This window comes from Eptesicus fuscus, chromosome 1, assembly GCF_027574615.1.
Source record: "Eptesicus fuscus isolate TK198812 chromosome 1, DD_ASM_mEF_20220401, whole genome shotgun sequence".
In the NCBI taxonomy this organism is placed as follows: Eukaryota; Metazoa; Chordata; class Mammalia; order Chiroptera; family Vespertilionidae; genus Eptesicus; species Eptesicus fuscus.
Window position 1 is genome coordinate 71,161,405 of NC_072473.1, and position 17,188 is coordinate 71,178,592.

Below are 17,188 nucleotides of genomic sequence, written 5' to 3' on the forward strand. Positions count from 1 at the left end.
ATCAAGAAATGCCCAATTTCTCCATAAACAACAACAACAACAAAAAATGAGAGTACTTATTCTTCTCTAATCTCCCAAAGGTTGTCCCAGAAGGAGTCTCCCTCAGGGGCTAGTTTTCTCTCTCTAACCTGACAAAGAATCAAATCTGTTCATTCAGTGTATAAATTTTGAAGGGCCAAACAATTTAGCACCTCGTAAAAATGTGTTCTACCAGTAATGAGATTAGAGGTTGGTACAAAGGTCGAGGGATGTTTAGATACAGGATGGGGTGGCTCTGACCCATTTAGAACAGGTTTCTACAGGTGTTAAATTGACTATTATATAATGCTCTTCCAAATTACTTAAAACTAGCAGAGAAGTTGCTAGAGGAAGGGCAGATGTTGTTCACCTAGACAATCTAAGATGACCCAAGTAGAGATGGAAAGGTGTCCAGGCAAAGGGACCTTGTTAGCCTTAGAAATGGGCTGCCCAGATATTAAAAATGGTGGCAGAGTAAGTGGATGCTGCATGGACATGCTCCCAGGAACAAACTGGAATTACAAATAAAATACAGAAAGAACTTCTGAAATAATCAATGAAAGACTCATAGGAAAGAACCCTGATAGCCAAGGACCAAAAGTGTAGACTGCATAGAGACTGGTAGGAGGGGCGAAGGCACAAAAAGGTTTGCTGGATGCTCACAGACAACAACTTGAAGTTCCAAAGAGATATCTCAGCTGTGGGGGGTTGCCACTGAGAACTCTGGGATCTAATCCCCAAGCTAGGGGAAGCACTACAACTGAGAAGGGTACCCACATAACATCTGGCTATGAAAAGGGTACCCACATAACATGGGCTGCTGTCTGCCAGGGAGGGATAGTTGAAAATTCAGGCATCCTCTTAAAGGGCCAATGCGCAAAATTCCCTGTGGAGCCACCCACCTTATGCTCCGGCAGAGGGAAGCAGAGTGGACAGGAGCTGTGTGAGCAGAAGCCAGGATTGGGGACTCAGGAGTTAATTAGAGCTCAGAAGGCAGAGACCTCCAGCTTCCTGGGCTGAGTCATTTCCTCTTGCAGTGGAGGACATCTTTCCTACATAGACATCTGCCTTGCCTGGGGGGAAGACAGTTGACCCACCCTATTGGAAAACACATTGCCCGGAGGCCACTTAAGAGACTGAGAATAACAATTAACCTCCAGGCAGAAGCAACTGCCCCACGCTGTTGGGAAAAACCTCTCACCACATGTGAGGACAATTGCCTGGGAGCAATTTCAAGTTGGAATCCTATCAGTCTGTAGTCAGAGGCAGTCTCTGGAGCCTTTGAGTCTTTGACTGATCTAATTAATCAGAAACAGTGGTTGACACTGTCCTGCACTAGAGATTGAGAGGCATAGAAGATCTACCTAATACATAGTCACAAACCCAAACAGGCAGCCAAAATGAGGAGACAAAGAAACAAACCCCAAATGAAAGAACAAGAGAATTCTACAGAAGAAGTGATAAATGAAACAGAGATAATAAATTTATCTGAAAGAGAGTTCAGACTAATGATGATAAAGATGCTCAACAGCATGAAAAAAGATATAGTAACCATGAAAAAAGAACAGTCAGAAATAAAGAATGACATAACACAAATAAAGAATACATTGGGAGGAATTCAGAGCAGATTAGGGGAAACTGAGGATCAAATCAGTGAATTAGAAGACAGGGTTGAAAAAAATCCGAGAATGAAAAAGAAAAAAAAAACAATTAAAAAACAGGAGGACAGCTTGAGGGAGCTGTGGGATAATGTGAAATGTAATAATATTAGAATAGCAGGTGTGCCAGAAGAGACAGAAAGGGAGAAAGGGATAGAAAACGCATTTGAAGAAATAATGGCAGAAAACTTCCATAACCTGGAAAAGGAAAAAGTCACACAAGTCCAGGAGGCACAGAGAACCCAAGGAAGATGAACCCAAACAGGCCAACACTCAGACACATCATAATTAAAATGCCAAAATTAAAGACAAAGAGAGAATCTTAAAGGCAGCAAGAGAAAAGAAAACTGTTACCTATAAAGGTAATGGAAAGAAAGGATCTGAAACCAAGATTACTATATACAGTAAGGATATCATTCCAAATAGACAGTCAAATAAAGAGCGTCCCAGACAAAAGAAAAGGCTAAAGGAGTACATCACTACCAAGATGGCATTACAATAAAGCTAAAGGGACTGCTGTAATAATAAGAAGAAACAGAGAGAGAAGCCTAGGTTTGCAGAATTAAAATGGCAACAAATAAGTACCTATCAATAATAAGCCTAAATGTAAATGGATTAAATGCTCTAATCAGGAAGCATAGGGTAGCTGAATGGATACAAAAACATGACCCAACTATATTATGTCTACCAGATACCCACCTCAGAACAAAAGACACACACAGAATGAAAATGAAGAGATGGAAAATTTTTTTCCATGCAAATGGAAAAGAAAAAGAAACTGGAGTAGCAATACTCATATCTGACAAAATAGACTTTAAAATGAAGGCCATCACAAGAGAAAACAAAGGTCACTACATAATACCAAAAGGACAGATCCAGCAAGAAGATATAACCCTGGTAAATATACTGTATATGCACCCAATATAGGAGCACCGAAATATATATTTAAAAAAAAACTTCTAGAGGACTTTAACAGAGAGCTCAATAACAATATAGTCATAGTAGGGGACTTTAACAGACCACTAACTTCACTGGAAGGTCTTCCAGACAAAAACTTAACAAGGAAACAGTGACTCTAAAGGACACACTGGATCAGGTGGATTTAATTGATACTTATAGGACATTTCACCCCAAAGCAGCAGAATATACATTCTTCTCAAGTGCACGTGGATCATTCACAAAGATACCACACATGTTAGGACACAAAACAAGTCTCTACAAGTTCTAGAAGATTAAAATCATATCAAGCATCTTCTCAGATCACAGTGGAATGAAATTAGAAATCAACGACAGTAAAAACACCCAAAAACATGAAAAAACATGGAGGCTAAATAACTTGTTATTAAACAATGAATGGGTTACCAATGAGATCAAGAAGGAGACCAAAAACTTACTGGAAACAAATGAAAATGAACACACAACAACCCAAAATCTCTGGGACACAGCAAAAGCAGTCCTGAGAGGGAAGTTCATAGCACTACAGGCATACTTCAAAAAAAGAAAAATTAACAATAAACTATTTAACACTACAACTTAATGAACTAGAAAGAGAACACAAGAAAAGCCTGGAGTAAGCAGAAGGAAGGAAATAATAAATACTAGAGCAGAAATAAATAACATAGAGACAAAAAAAACACAACAAAACCCAATACAAAAAATCAATGAAACCAAGAGCTGGTTCTTTGAAAGGATAAACAAAATTGATAAACCATTAGCCAGACTCACCAAGAAACAAAGAGAGAGGACCCAAATAAATAAAACCAGTAATGGAAGTGGAGAAGTAACCACCAACATAAGAGAAATACAAAGGATTATAAGAAAATACTATGAATAACTATATGCCAACAAGCTGGACAATGTGGATGAGATGGATCAATTCCTAGGAAAGTACAATTTCTGAAAACGGAATCAGGAAGATTCAGAAAGCCTGAATAGGCCAATAACAACTGATGAAAAGACGCAGTAATAAAAAACTCCCAGTAAACAAAAGCTCAGGTCTGGACAGATTTACAGGGGAGTTTTATCAAACATTCAAAGGAGAACTAACAACTATATTCTAAAATTATTTCAGAAAACCCTAGAGGAAGGAACACTTCCAAGCTCTTTTTATGAGGCCAGCATTATCCTAATTCCAAAACCAAATAAAAACACTACAAAGAAAGAGAATTACAGGCCAATATACCTGACGAACTAAATCCTCAACAAAAGATTAGCAAATCACATCCAGCAATATATTAAAAAGATCATACAACATGACCAAGCTGGATTTATTCAGGGATGCAAGGGTGGTACAACATTTGCGAATCAATAAATGTGATACATCACATAAACATATTGAAAGACAAAAATCACATGATCATATCAATGGACACAGAAAAAGTATTCGACAAAATCCAACACCCATTTTTAATAAAAACTCTCAGCAAAGTGGCAATAGAGGGAGCATATCTCAACATGATAAAGGCCATATGTAACAAACCTACAGCCAACATCATACTCAATGGGCAAAAACTAAAACCATTTCCCCTAAGAACAGGAACAAGACAGGGATATCCACTTTCACCATTCTTATCTTCACTAATAAAAGAGAAATATGCAAATTGACCGTACTGCCATGATGCCCATCAGCCAAACAGGAGTAAGTATGCAAATTAACCCAACAAAGATGGAGGGTTAATTTGCATACACAGGTGTGGAGCAGCCGGGCAGGGTGGGATGCCTGCTATGAGGGGGTCGGTGGGGGACGGAGGGAGCTACAGGAGCTGTACTCTGCCCGGGAGCGAGTACTTTCAGGCTTCTGGGGGGCCGGGAGCGAAGTCAGGGGAAGAAAGGCATATTCTTGCATGAATCTTCGTGCAACGGGCCTCTAGTTCAACATAGTACTGGAAGTCCGAGCCACAGATACTTAGGAATAAACTTAACCAAGGAGGCAAAATACCTGTACTCAGAAAACTATAGAACATTGAAAAAAGAGATAGAAGAAGATATAAATAAATGGAAAAATATACTGTGTTCATGGATTGATAGAATCAACATCATTAAAATGCCCATGCTGCCCAAGAAAATCTACAGATTCAATGCAATCCCTATTAAAATACCAATGGCATATTTTATTTTTTATTTATTTATTTTTCCAATTTTTTTATTAAGGTATAATATGTGTACATATCTTACCATTGCTCCCCCCCACCCTACTCCCATATATGCCCTCACCCCCCAGAGTTTTGCATCCATTGGTTATGCTTATATGCATGCATGCAAGTCCTTTGATTGATCTCTTATCTCCCCCACCTCTCCCTAACCTTCCCCCTGTAATTTGACAGTCTGTTTGATGCTTTACTGTCTCTGTATCTATCTTTTTGTTCAAGTTTATAATGTTCTTTATTATCCATAAATGAGTGAGATCATGTGGTATTTTTCTTTCATTGACTGGCTTATTTCACTTAACATAATGCTCTCCAATTACATCCAGGTTGCTGCAAATGATGAGAATTCCTTCTTTTTTATGGCAGCATAGTATTCCATTGTGTAGATGTACCACAGTTTTCTGATCCAGTCATCTGCTGACGGGCACCTAGGCTGTTTCCAAGTCTTAGCTATGGTGAATTGTGCTGCTATGAACAAAGGGGTGCATATATCCTTTCTGATTGGTGTTTCTAGTTTCTTGGTATATATTCCCAGGAGTGGGATTACTGGGTCAAATGGGAGTTCCATTTTCAGTTTTTTGAGGAAACTCGATACTGTTCTCCACAGTGGCTGCACCAGTCTGCATTCCCACCAGCAGTGCACGAGGGTTCCTTTTTCTCCGCATCCTCACCAACACTTGTCTTTGTTGATTTGTTGATGATAGCCATTCTGACAGGTGTGAGATGGTACCGCATTGTTGTTTTGATTTGCATCTCTCGGATAATCAGTGATGTTGAGCATGTTTTCATGTGTCTCTTGGCCTTTCTTCTGTCTTCTTTTGAAAAGATTCTATTTAGGTCTGTTACCCATTTTTTTATTGGATCATTTATCTTCCTTTTATTAAGTTGTATAAGCTGCCTATAGATGTTGGAGATTAAACCTTTATCAGTGATGCCATTTGCAAATATGTTCTCCCATGCAGTGGGCCTTCTTGTTGTTTTGTTGATGGTTTCTTTTGCTGTGAAAAAGCTTTTTATTTTGATGTAGTCCCATTTGTTAATTTTCTCTTTAGCTTCCATTGCCCTAGGGGCAGTGTCAGTGAAGAAGTTCTTTTGGCATATGTCTGAGATTTTGCTACCTGTGGATCGCTCTAGTATTTTTACGGTTTCCCGTCTTATGTTTAAGTCGTGTATCCATTTTGAGTTTATTTTTGTGTATGGCATAAGTTGGTGATCAAGCTTCATTTTTTTGCATGTATCTGTCCAATTTTCCCAACACCATTTATTGAAGAGACTGTCTTGACTCCACTGTATGTTCATGCCTCCTTTGTCAAATATTAATTGAGCATAGTGGTTTGGGTCAATATCTGGATTCTCTATTCTGATCCATTGATCTATATGTCTGTTCTTGTGCCAGTACAAGGCTGTTTTGAGAACAGTGGCTTTGTAATACAGCTTGAAATCTGGTATTGAGATCCCTCCTACTTTATTCTTCTTTCTCAGGATTGCTGTGGCTATTCGGGGTCTTTTTTTTATTCCAGATGAATTTTTGGAGAGTTCTTTCAAGGTCTGTGAAATATGCCGTTGGTATTATAATGGGGAGTGCATTGAATCTATAGATTGCTTTGGGTAGTATGGACATTTTAATGATGTTGATTCTACCAATCCATGAACATGGTATGTTCTTCCATCTGTTTACATTTTTTCAGTGTCCTGTAGTTTTCCGTGTATAGGTCTTTTACCTCATTAGTTAAATTTATTCCTAGGTATCTTAATTTTTTTGGTGCAATGGTAAATGAGATTGCCTTTTTAGTCTCTCTGTCTGTAAGTTCACTATTGGTGTATAGAAAGGCCATAGATTTCTTGGCCTTTATTTTGTATCCTGCTACATTGCCGAATTCATTTATTAAGTCTATTAGTTTTTTGACGGAGTCTTTCGGATTTTTTATGTACGATATCATCTTGTCTGCCAATAAAGACAGCTTTACTTTTTCTTTTCCAATTTGGATGCCTCTTATTTCTTCTTCTTGTCTAATTTCAATGGCTAATACTTCCAGTACTATGGCAAACAGGAATGGTGAGAATGGGCATCCCTGTCTTGTTCCTGTTCTCAGGGGAAATGTTTTTAGTTTTTGTCCATTGAGTATGATGTTTGCTGTGGGATTATCATATATAGCTTTTATTATGTTGAGGTATGAGCCTTCTATTCCCAACTTGTTGAGAGTTTTTATCAAGAAAGGGTGTTGGATTTTGTCAAATGCTTTTCCTGCATCAATTGATATGACTATGTGATTTTTATCTCTCAATTTGTTTATGTGATGTATCACGTTTATTGATTTGCAGATATTGTACCATCCTTGCATTCCTGGGATAAATCCTACTTGGTAATGGTGTATGATCTTTCTGATGTACTGCTGGAGCCGATTTGCTAGAATTTTGTTGAGGATTTTAGTATCTATGTTCATGAGGGATATTGGTCTGTAATTCTCTTTCATTGTGTTGTCTTTATCTGGTTTTGGTATTAGGGTGATGCTGGCTTCATAGAAGGAGCTGGGAAGTGTTCCTTCCTCTTGAATTTTTTGGAATAGTCTGAGGAGGATAGGTTTTAGTTCTTCCTTGAATGTTTGGTAAAACTCTCCTGTGAAGCCATCAAGCCCCAGGCTTTTGTTTGCCAGAAGCTTTTTGATGACTGCTTCAATTTCGTCCATAGTTATTGGCCTATTGAGCTGTTTAGATTCTTCTTGATTGATTTTTGGAAGGTTGTATTTTTCTAGGAAGATGTCCATTTCCTCCAGGTTGTCCAGTTTGTTGGAATAGAGTTGTTCGTAGTATTTTGTAACAATCCTTTGTATCTCAGCGGGGTCTGTTTTTATTTCACCTCTTTCATTTCTGATTTTGTTTATTTGGGTCCTCTCTCTTTGCTTCTTGGTGAGCCTGGCTAGAGGTCCATCAATCTTGTTTATCCTTTCAAAGAACCAGCTCTTGGTTTTGTTGATCTTTTGTATTGTTTCTTTGGTCTCTATGTCACTTATCTCTGCTCTGATCTTTGTTTTTTCCTTCCTTCTGGTTACACTGGGCTTTTCTTGCTGCTCTTTTTCTAGCTCTTTGAGTTGTAGGGTTAAGTAATTTATTACCATTGTTTCTTGTTTTTTGCAATAGGCTTGTAGAGCTATGAATTTCCCTCTCAAGACTGCTTTCACTGTGTCCCATAGATTTTGGATTGTTGTGTTTTCATTGTCATTTGTTGCCATGATGTTTTTTATTTCTTCATTGATCTCTCTGGTGACCCAGTCCTTGTTTAATAGCATGCTGTTTAGTCTCCATGTGTTTGATTTCTTTGGATTGTATTTAATGTAGTTGATTTCCAGTTTTATGCCACTGTGATCTGAGAAGATGCTTGATATAATTTCTATCTTCTTGAATTCGAAGAGACTTTGCCTGTGACCCAGCATATGGTCTATCTTTGAAAATGACCCATGTGCACTTGAGAAGAATGTATATTCTGTGGCTTTGGGGTGAAATGTTCTGAAGATGTCAATTAATTCCATCTGGTCTAGTGAGTCATTTAGGATTGCTGTTTCTTTGCTGATTTTTTGTTTAGAGGATTTGTCCAATGGTGATAGTGGGGTATTAAAGTCTCCTACTATGATTGTGTTGCTATTAATCTCTCCCTTGATATCCTCCAGGAGTTTTTTTATGTATTTGGGTGCTCCTATATTGGGAGCGTATTTGTTTACCAGAATTATTTCTTCTTGTTGGATTTATTCCTTTAGTATTATGAAGTGGCCTTCCTTATCTCTTGTTATGGCATTTACTTTGAGGTCTATTTTGTCAGATATAAGTATTGCTACCCCAGCTTTTTTTTCATTTCCATTTGCCTGAAAGATATTTTTCCATCCCTTCACTTTCAATCTGTGTGAGTCTCTTGTTCTGAGGTGGGTCTCTTGTAGACAGCATATATATGGGTCATGTTTTTTTTATCCATTCAGCTACTCGATGTCTTTTGATTGGAGCATTTAGTCCGTTTACATTTAAAGATATTACTGAAAGGTATTTGTTTGTAGTCATATCTATTTTTGTGTCTGTATTCCTTCTTACCTGTTTATTTCTTCTTTTTACAGTATTCCCTTTAGCAATTCTTGCATTGCTGGTTTGGTGGTGATAAACTCCTTGAGCCTTTTTTTGTCTGCAAAGCTCCTGATTTTCCCTTCAATTTTGATTGATAGTCTTGCTGGATAGAGTATTCTTGGATTCAGTCCTTTGCTTTGCAACACTTTGTATACCTCCTTCCATTCACTTCTAGCTTGTTGTGTTTCTGTTGAGTAATCATTTGACAATCTGATGGGTGTTCCTTTGTAGGTAACTCTCTGTCTCTGTCTTGCCGCCTTTAAGATTCTCTCTTTATCATTTATATTTGCCATTGAAATTATGACATGTCTTGTTGTGGGTCTTTTGGGGTTGATCCTGCTTGGGACTCTCTGTACTTGTGTAACTTTTATCTTTCCCATATCTGGGAAGTTTTCTGTCATTATTTCTTCAAATAGATTTTCTAATCCCTGCTGCTCTTCTTGTCCTTCTGGCAGCCCTATTATACGCATGTTACTTCGTTTCATGTTGTCCCAAAGCTCCCTTAGGCTTTCCTCCTGCTTTTTAATTTTTTTCTCCAATTGCTGTTGAGATTGAGCTTGTTTCTGTACCTGATCTTCTAACTCACTAATTCGGTCCTCTGCTTCTTGTAGTCTACTGTTGAAACTTTCCATGGTGTTTTTGATTGTAGCTATATCACTTTTCATTTCTTCCTGATTCTTGCATAAGTTGTTGATTTTTTCATCCATCCGATGTATAAATTCCATGACCATTACTCTGAACTCCTTTTCGTTCATATTGCAAGCTTCAGTTTCACTAATTTCCTTTCTTGGCGACTCCACATTTTCTTTCCTCTGTGAGTTATTTCATTTCCCCATTCTGGCTATCACCAGAAAGCTCAAGCTTCCGTTTGCATGGACCTGGGCTGTGTGCTGTGGGGACTTCACTCCACCCGAGTTTCACTGAAGTGCTCTGACACTAGGACGTGTGGCTGCCTTTGGTTGGTGGGAACCAGACTTGCCCAGGGTCAGTGTCCCCAGTGTTCCGTGTGGTCTTGTGTGCACACTTAGAATCAGGGGTCCTGTCTGCACCACTCTGTTGGTATGTGCCGAAAATGAGATCCTTAGCATGTGCCAGGAGTCAGAGTTTCCCTGTGTCTGCACCAAGACTCGAGTGTCAGAGTCTCTGTTGCCTTGTGCGGTTTCTCGTTGAGAATCAGGGTCCCTGTGTGTGCATGCACCAACAATTGGGGTCGCTGGCTCTTAGTGTGAATGCGCTGTGAGTCAGGGATCCCAGGCAGCTGTGTCCGGCGTGCCAAATTCCCTGAAGTGGAGCTGCATCCTGTGTGTGCTCTCTCTACTGAGCCCAACCAGCTAGGGCGCACACTCTTAAATTCCTGAATGTGAGCTGGCTCAGTGCACTCTCCCGGAGTCCCGGAACGGGGGCGGAGTCTGTCCTGCGCGCCAAATTCCCCAAAGGGAAGCCCCTCTGTGCAAGCTCTAAGATTCCCCAAGGGGGAGCTGTGACCTGCAAGTCAAATTCCCCCAAATTCCCTGAAGGGGAGCCCTCTGTGTGCACTTACAGATTTCCCCTAAGGGGAGCTGCTTCTGTCCCGCCGCCAAATTCCCTAAGGGGGAGCGCGTCCCTGCACAAAGCTCTGCAGCTTGGGCGAGGGGCAGGTCTATCAGTTACTTTGGAGCTATTGTGAGGCTGTGGGTGCTCTGCAGCTTGGGCGAGGGGCGGGTCTTTCAGTTACTATGGTGCTATCTGCACGCCTGCGGGGAGGAGAATAGGCTCTTTGACTCAGGGAAATCTTCCGGGAAGTCTGGATTCTTGTTGTTTGTTGGTCTGAAGCTGTGATAGCAGTTCTCTGTCCCCAGTGGCTGCAGGGTCCTGGTTTGTGTCAGAAGCCAGGATCCGAGTCTCAGGCAGCTCTGTTTCTCAAGATGGCGTGGTCTCCGCGTCCGCACCAGCCTCCGAGATGTGTCCGCTTTGTGCGCGGGGCTCCGCCGTCTAGGACTGCCCGGTTAGGCAGCCCCTTGGAAGACCTGCAGAATCTAACTGACCCTAGCTCATACACACACACACACCACACACGTCTACACTCTCCTCTATGGGTTCCTCACTCACACTCTCTCTCTCCCTACCTTCCTGCCGGTCGCCATCTTTTTTCTCCCCCAATGGCATATTTTAAAGAGCTAGAATAAATATTCCAAAAGTTTATATGGAACCAAAAAAGACCCTGAATAGGTGCAGAAGTCTTGAGAAAGAAAAACAAAGTTAGAGGAATCACAATACCAAATTTCAAGTTATACTACAAAGCCACCATAATCAAAACAGCCTGGTATTGGCACAAGAACAGACATATAAATCAATGGAACAGATCAGAGAACCCAGAAATTGAACCAAGCCATAACTCTCAATTAATATTTGACAAAGGAGGCAAGAGCATACGATGGATTCAAGACATTCCCTTCAATAAATGGTGTTAGTAAAATTGGACAGATACATGAAAAAAAATCAAACTAGACCAACCATTTACACCATACACAAAAATAAACTCAAAATGGATAAAAGACTTAAATATAAGTCATTAAACCATAAAAATCCTAGAAGAAACCATGGGCATCAAAATCTCAGACATCTCTCATAGCAATATATGTACAGATACATCTCCTAAGGCAAAGGAAAGTAAGGAGAAAATAAACAAATGAAACTATATCAAAATAAAAAGCTTCTGCACAGAAAAATCAACAAAGCAAAAAGAGAGCCCACTGTCTGGGAGAACATATTTGGCAACGATACACCTGATAAAGGGTTAATATCCAAAATATATAAGGAACTAATACAATTTAACAAAAGAAAGACAAATGATCCAATTAAAAAATAGGCAAAGGACCTAAATAGACAGTTCTCCAAAGTGGACATACAGATGGCAAAGAGACATATGAAAAAATGCTCGAAGTCACTAATCATCCCAGAGATGCAAATCAAAGTGACAATGAGGTTCCATCTCACATCTGTCAGAATGGCTGCCTTAAACAAATGGCAAGTGCTGGCGAGGATGTGGCGAAAATGGATCCCTAGTACCCTGCTGGTGGAATGCAGACTGGTCCAACCATTATGGAAAAGCGTATGGAATTTCCTCAAAAATTTAAATATGGATCTGACATTTGACCCAGTGATCCCACTTCTAGGAATATATCCTAAGAAACCCAAAGAACCAATCAGAAAGAATGTATGCACCCCTATGTTCATAACAGCACAACTTACAATAGCTAAGATCTGGAAACAGCCCAAGTGCCCATCTACAGTAGATGAGTGGATAAAAAAGCTGTGGTACATTTACACCATGGAATACTATGCAGCAGTAAAAAATAAGGATGTCTTACCATTTGAGACAGCATGGAGGGACCTAGAGAGTATAATGCTAAGAGAAATAAGTCAGTCAGAGAAAGACAAGTATCACGTGATACCACTCATATATGAAATCTAAGTAACAAAATAAACTGATTAATGGAGTGGTTCCAGAGACATGTAAGCATAAAACAGAGTGCAGAAACTCAGAGGGAAGGCAGGAGGGGATGCATCCAAAGACCTAGTATGCATAACCCATGGACACTGACAATAGGTTGCTAAAGGCCTGGGGCAGAGGGAAGGCTCAGGGGCGGGTTGGAGGGGGTCAATGGAGGTAAAATGGGACATATGTAATACTTTCAACAATAAAGAATTAGTTTTTAAAAATGGGCTGCTCATGAATCTAAAATTCATGTAGTGGCCCAGGGCTCTGAGGGATACAAGGTGCCTTGGAGGAATTTAAACTTTGTGTTCCCATCTTGCTAAAATGGCAGAAGAATCAACCTCTTTAATTGTTGTGGCTCCCTTAGTCCTCAAGTGTAAAACCACATGGTCTGCTGAAATACACATTGCTCCAGATTGCAAACTCATTTCATGCTTGATGGCTCTGGTACTTCTGCTTTTTGCCAGAGAAACAGATATCTTTGTCAAAGCTGGAATTGCTGAGCATCTCATGGCTGTTATATCTTAGGCTTGCCACCTCTTTGAGACACTGTTGGGATAGGACACATATATCTCTTGTTTACAATCTCCTCATTTATTCATCTTCACTAACATGTTCACAGAAGAGAGGAATTTTTTTTTTTTGACTAGGGAGAAATTCCTGTCTCTTTAAACCACAAATTACATTGCTCAACTTGACAGATGAAGTCAGGAGAGGGTAAGTAAATTAACCAAGACCCTATAGATCAGTGGTTCTCAACCTTCCTAATGCCGCAACCCTTTAATACAATTCCTCATGTTGTGGTGACCCCCAACCATAAAATTATTTTTGTTGCTACTTCATAACTGTAATTTTGCTACTGTTATGAATCGTAATGTAAATATCTGATATGCTGGATGTATTTTCATTGTTACAAATTGAACATAATTAAAGCATAGTGATTAATCACAAAAACAATATGTAATTATATATTGTGAAATATTTATTTCTAATTGCAAATAAATGAAATTTTGTCTTGAAGCATGGTGTAGCATGGGTAACAGTCTTAATATAACAAACAGTAAACTACATTGCTACATTTTGTGACAGTATGCATTAAAAGCCAACGTCAGTGTGAAGGTTGAGATTGCTTCTTTCTCACCAGATCAGAAATTCTCGGGGCAGTCTTTGCAAGAGCACAACGAAGATCATCTTCCACAACAAGTCTACTTCTGTATTTAGACTTGATAACCAACAAGCTGGAAAACCTTGTTTCACAAAGATATGTTGTTGGAAATGGAAGAAGAAGGCGCAACACAGTCTCAGACAGAACAGGATATGACTGCAAACACTTGATCCAGAATTTTGTAACTGGCATTGTAGAGAAATCAGTTCTCGCGGCATCGCTGTTAATAAGTTCAATGAACTCCTCTTGTGCTGTCTCAGGAACATCTTCAACTTTGACTGTGAATGGGCTTCTGGCAAGTGCAAATGGGGTGTCAGGTAGATTTGGAAAGTACGATGAAATTTCGTCTGCAAGCATGTGCAAGTGTTCTTTCACAGAAATCATCATCGTAATCCTTTTGTCTGGTTCAATGTCATGTTCCTAAAAGAAAGCAGATAAAATAGGCAACATGTAAATTTTATTTTCATCCATTTTTTTTTGCCAAAGCTTAAGTTTCATTTGCAATGATTGGATCTTTTCACAGAAATCGAGGCATGTTGCATTTGGTCCTTGCAGTGATAAATTTAACTCATTCAAGATGGCAAAGATGTCAACCAAGTAAGCTATTTTCTACAGTTCACTTTTATCGCTGAAAAGTGCTTCGAACTGCGGTCTTGCTTTCTGATTAAAAAAACATTTGAGCTCATCACGAAGCTCAAAAACATGTTTTAAAACTTTTCCTCTCGACAACCATCTCACTTCAGTGTGAAATAGCAGAGCATTGTTTGGCACATCCAACTCGTTGCACAGTTGTGAAAAAAGTCGACTGTTTAAAGTGCTTGCCTTTGAGACCTGGGTCAGGGTGAGGCTGAGTCCCAGGTCAGGGTGAGGCTGCGCGCCCCTGGATCCAGGTGAGGCCGCACGCCCCTGGGTCCGGTGAGGCTGCGCCCCTGGGTCCGGGAGAGGCTGGGTCCCGGGCCAGGGTGAGGCCACGTGCCCCTGTGTCTGGGTGAGGCTGGGTCCTGGGCCCGGGTGAGGCCGCGTGCCCCTGGGTTCAGGTGAGGCCACGCGCCCCTGGGTCTGGGTGAGGCTGGATCCCGGGTCTGGGTAAGGCTGGATCCCGGGTCCCGGTGAGGCCACGCGCACCTGGGTCCGGTTGAGGCCACGCGCCCCTGGGTCTGGGTGAGGCCACGCGCCCTGGGGCCCAGGTTATGCTAGGTCCCGGGTCCAGGTGAGGCCACGCGTTCCTGAGTACGGGTGAGGCCACGCCCATGGGTCCAGGTGAGACCAAACCAGAGGGAGTCGGACCTGCATTACCACCATTTGTCCACCATCCAGAACTGAAAAGTCAGTGCCAACATGTACACATAAGTAACTGGTGGACATTGAAATTGGGTCTCAAAAGAACTGTTGATCCAGAAAGAAACTCACTACAGACTGATTCATTTGCCTGTCAGCATAACTATTATTGCTCATCTCACATTCGGTTCTTATATTTCTAGTAACACATGATCTCACTCATCTAGGGGAAATGATGAACAACATAGACTGATGAACAAGAACAGAACCAGAAACAAGGAGGCATCAATCGGACTGTCGGGCCTCAGAGGGAGGGAATGGGAGGGTGGGGGTAGGGGGGAGAGATCAACCAAAGGACTTGTGTGCATGCATAGGAGCCTAACCAATGGTTAAGGACAACAGGGGCGGGGGGAATCCGTCGGGAGGGGTGTGGGATGGGAATGGGGGGATGAGGACAAATATGTGACACCTTAATCAATAAAGAAATTTAAAAAAATAAAAAATAAAAAAAATAAAGTGCTTGCCTTTACAAAATTGACAGAACTTACGATGCTTTTCATTACTTCTTGTAACTCTTGTGGCATCGTCTTTGTTGCTAATATTTGCTGATGAATCAAACAGTGAGTTCTGATGACTTTTGGTGACTCATTCAGTACCAAACGTTGAAATCCAGATCGACATCCTGGCATAGCTGGAGCACCATCTGTGCAAACACCACAAACCTTTTCCCAAGAGATCTTATGCTCTTTCAGAAATGAACCAACTGTGTCAAATACATCACATGCAGTAGTTGTCGTTTCAAGAGGTTTTCAAAAAAAAGAAACTCGTCTTTAAAGTCGCCATCATTAATATACCTCACATAAACCAGTAACTGTGAACAGTTTGCAACATCTGTAGATTCATCAAGCTGGATACTAAATATTGGAAGTGGAGCAGATTTAATTTCCTGGATTACCTGATCAAGAATATCAGCAGACATGTCATCTATTCTGCGGACAGTATCGTTAGATAAGGAAATTGCACTCAATTTCATAACAAATTCGTCTCCGATCATAACTCGAACAATGTCTTTGGCCGCTGGCAGCAGTAAATCCTCAGCAATGGTGTGAGGTTTCATAGCTCTGGCGATTCTGAGTGCCACCAAATATGAAGCTTCAACAGCTGCTACGTTTTGTTTGTGGTACTTGCCACCAGTGTCAAGTCTGGCTTTCTTGAGTCCATCAGCTTTGCTTCTAAAATAGTTGGTATCTTTGCTGGCAAAGCTCGGATGCTTGCTATCAAAATGGCATTTTACTTTGTTCGGCTTCATAGATTCGGCTGATTGCACTTCACAACAAACAACACATTGCGGTTTCTCAATTCCTGCTGTAATTACTGAGGTAAAACCATATTGTAAAAAAAAAAAATCCTCACTATATTTTCTTTTCTTAAGGTTCTTCTCTACATGATCCATTGTCATGGGATGGTTTGCTAATGAAAATAATATATAACAATAGCTTTAATAATACAAAAGATGATACATGACATAGTTCAGTCAATACAGTTCATTAAAGTTTCCTATGATTTACCATTCGCTGTTTTTTTTTTTTTTTTTACATACCTGTTACTTTCACAAGGGGGCAGTATTCACATCAATCACAGCTGAATATAAAAAGACCGATCAGCATCCAGATTAAGTTACCATGGTACAGATTTTTTTTTTGCAGTAGTTGATGATTTTACAGTACATGATTTTACATTTATCCAGTAATTATAATTCATGAAGTGTCATTTTACCTCCAATACTGCTGCTTTCAACATAGTAGCTGCTTTTAACAGAGTAGCTGCTTTCAACACAGCAGCTGCTTTCTACGCAGTAGCTGCTCTCTACACAGTAGCTGCTCCCTACACATGTGTGACTGGTCCGCATAAGTACATTATGGCGCCAACACTGTCACATACACATGTATTTGTAAGGGGTGTATGTGATAGGGTTGGCGCTATGATGTCATTACGGCGGGTACCTGTATGTGGGCGGACCCGCCTGGAGTTGGATAGAGGAGCGGTGTCTCGGTTCCTAAGACCATCGGAAATATGTGTTTTCTGATGGTCTTAGGCGACCCCTGTGAAAGGGTCGATCTCACAACATTAAAAAGTATAAGTATTTTTAAATATATTTTATTGATTTTTTTACAGAGAGGAAGGGAGAGGGATAGAGAGTTAGAAACATCGATGAGAAACACCAATCAGCTGCTATAGATAGTGAGGAGTCATTGGATAAGTCCTTTCTCATTTTAAAAACATATCTAATTAAAATAATTAAATATTGAGAAATTATACTATAATTCAATTTAATCTC

At 40.3% G+C, this 17,188-nt stretch overlaps 1 protein-coding gene across 1 annotated transcript; it reads right to left on the reverse strand.

Annotated features, from left to right (window-relative positions):
* Positions 1-13,515: 13,515 nt before the first annotated feature.
* On the reverse strand, positions 13,516-16,759 carry LOC129149803 (protein FAM200C-like). Its single transcript, XM_054719136.1, is given in 4 exon segments — positions 13,516-14,394; positions 15,375-15,659; positions 15,662-16,320; positions 16,627-16,759. Coding segments are annotated over 4 exon segments (1,956 nt in total).
* Positions 16,760-17,188: the final 429 nt, after the last annotated feature.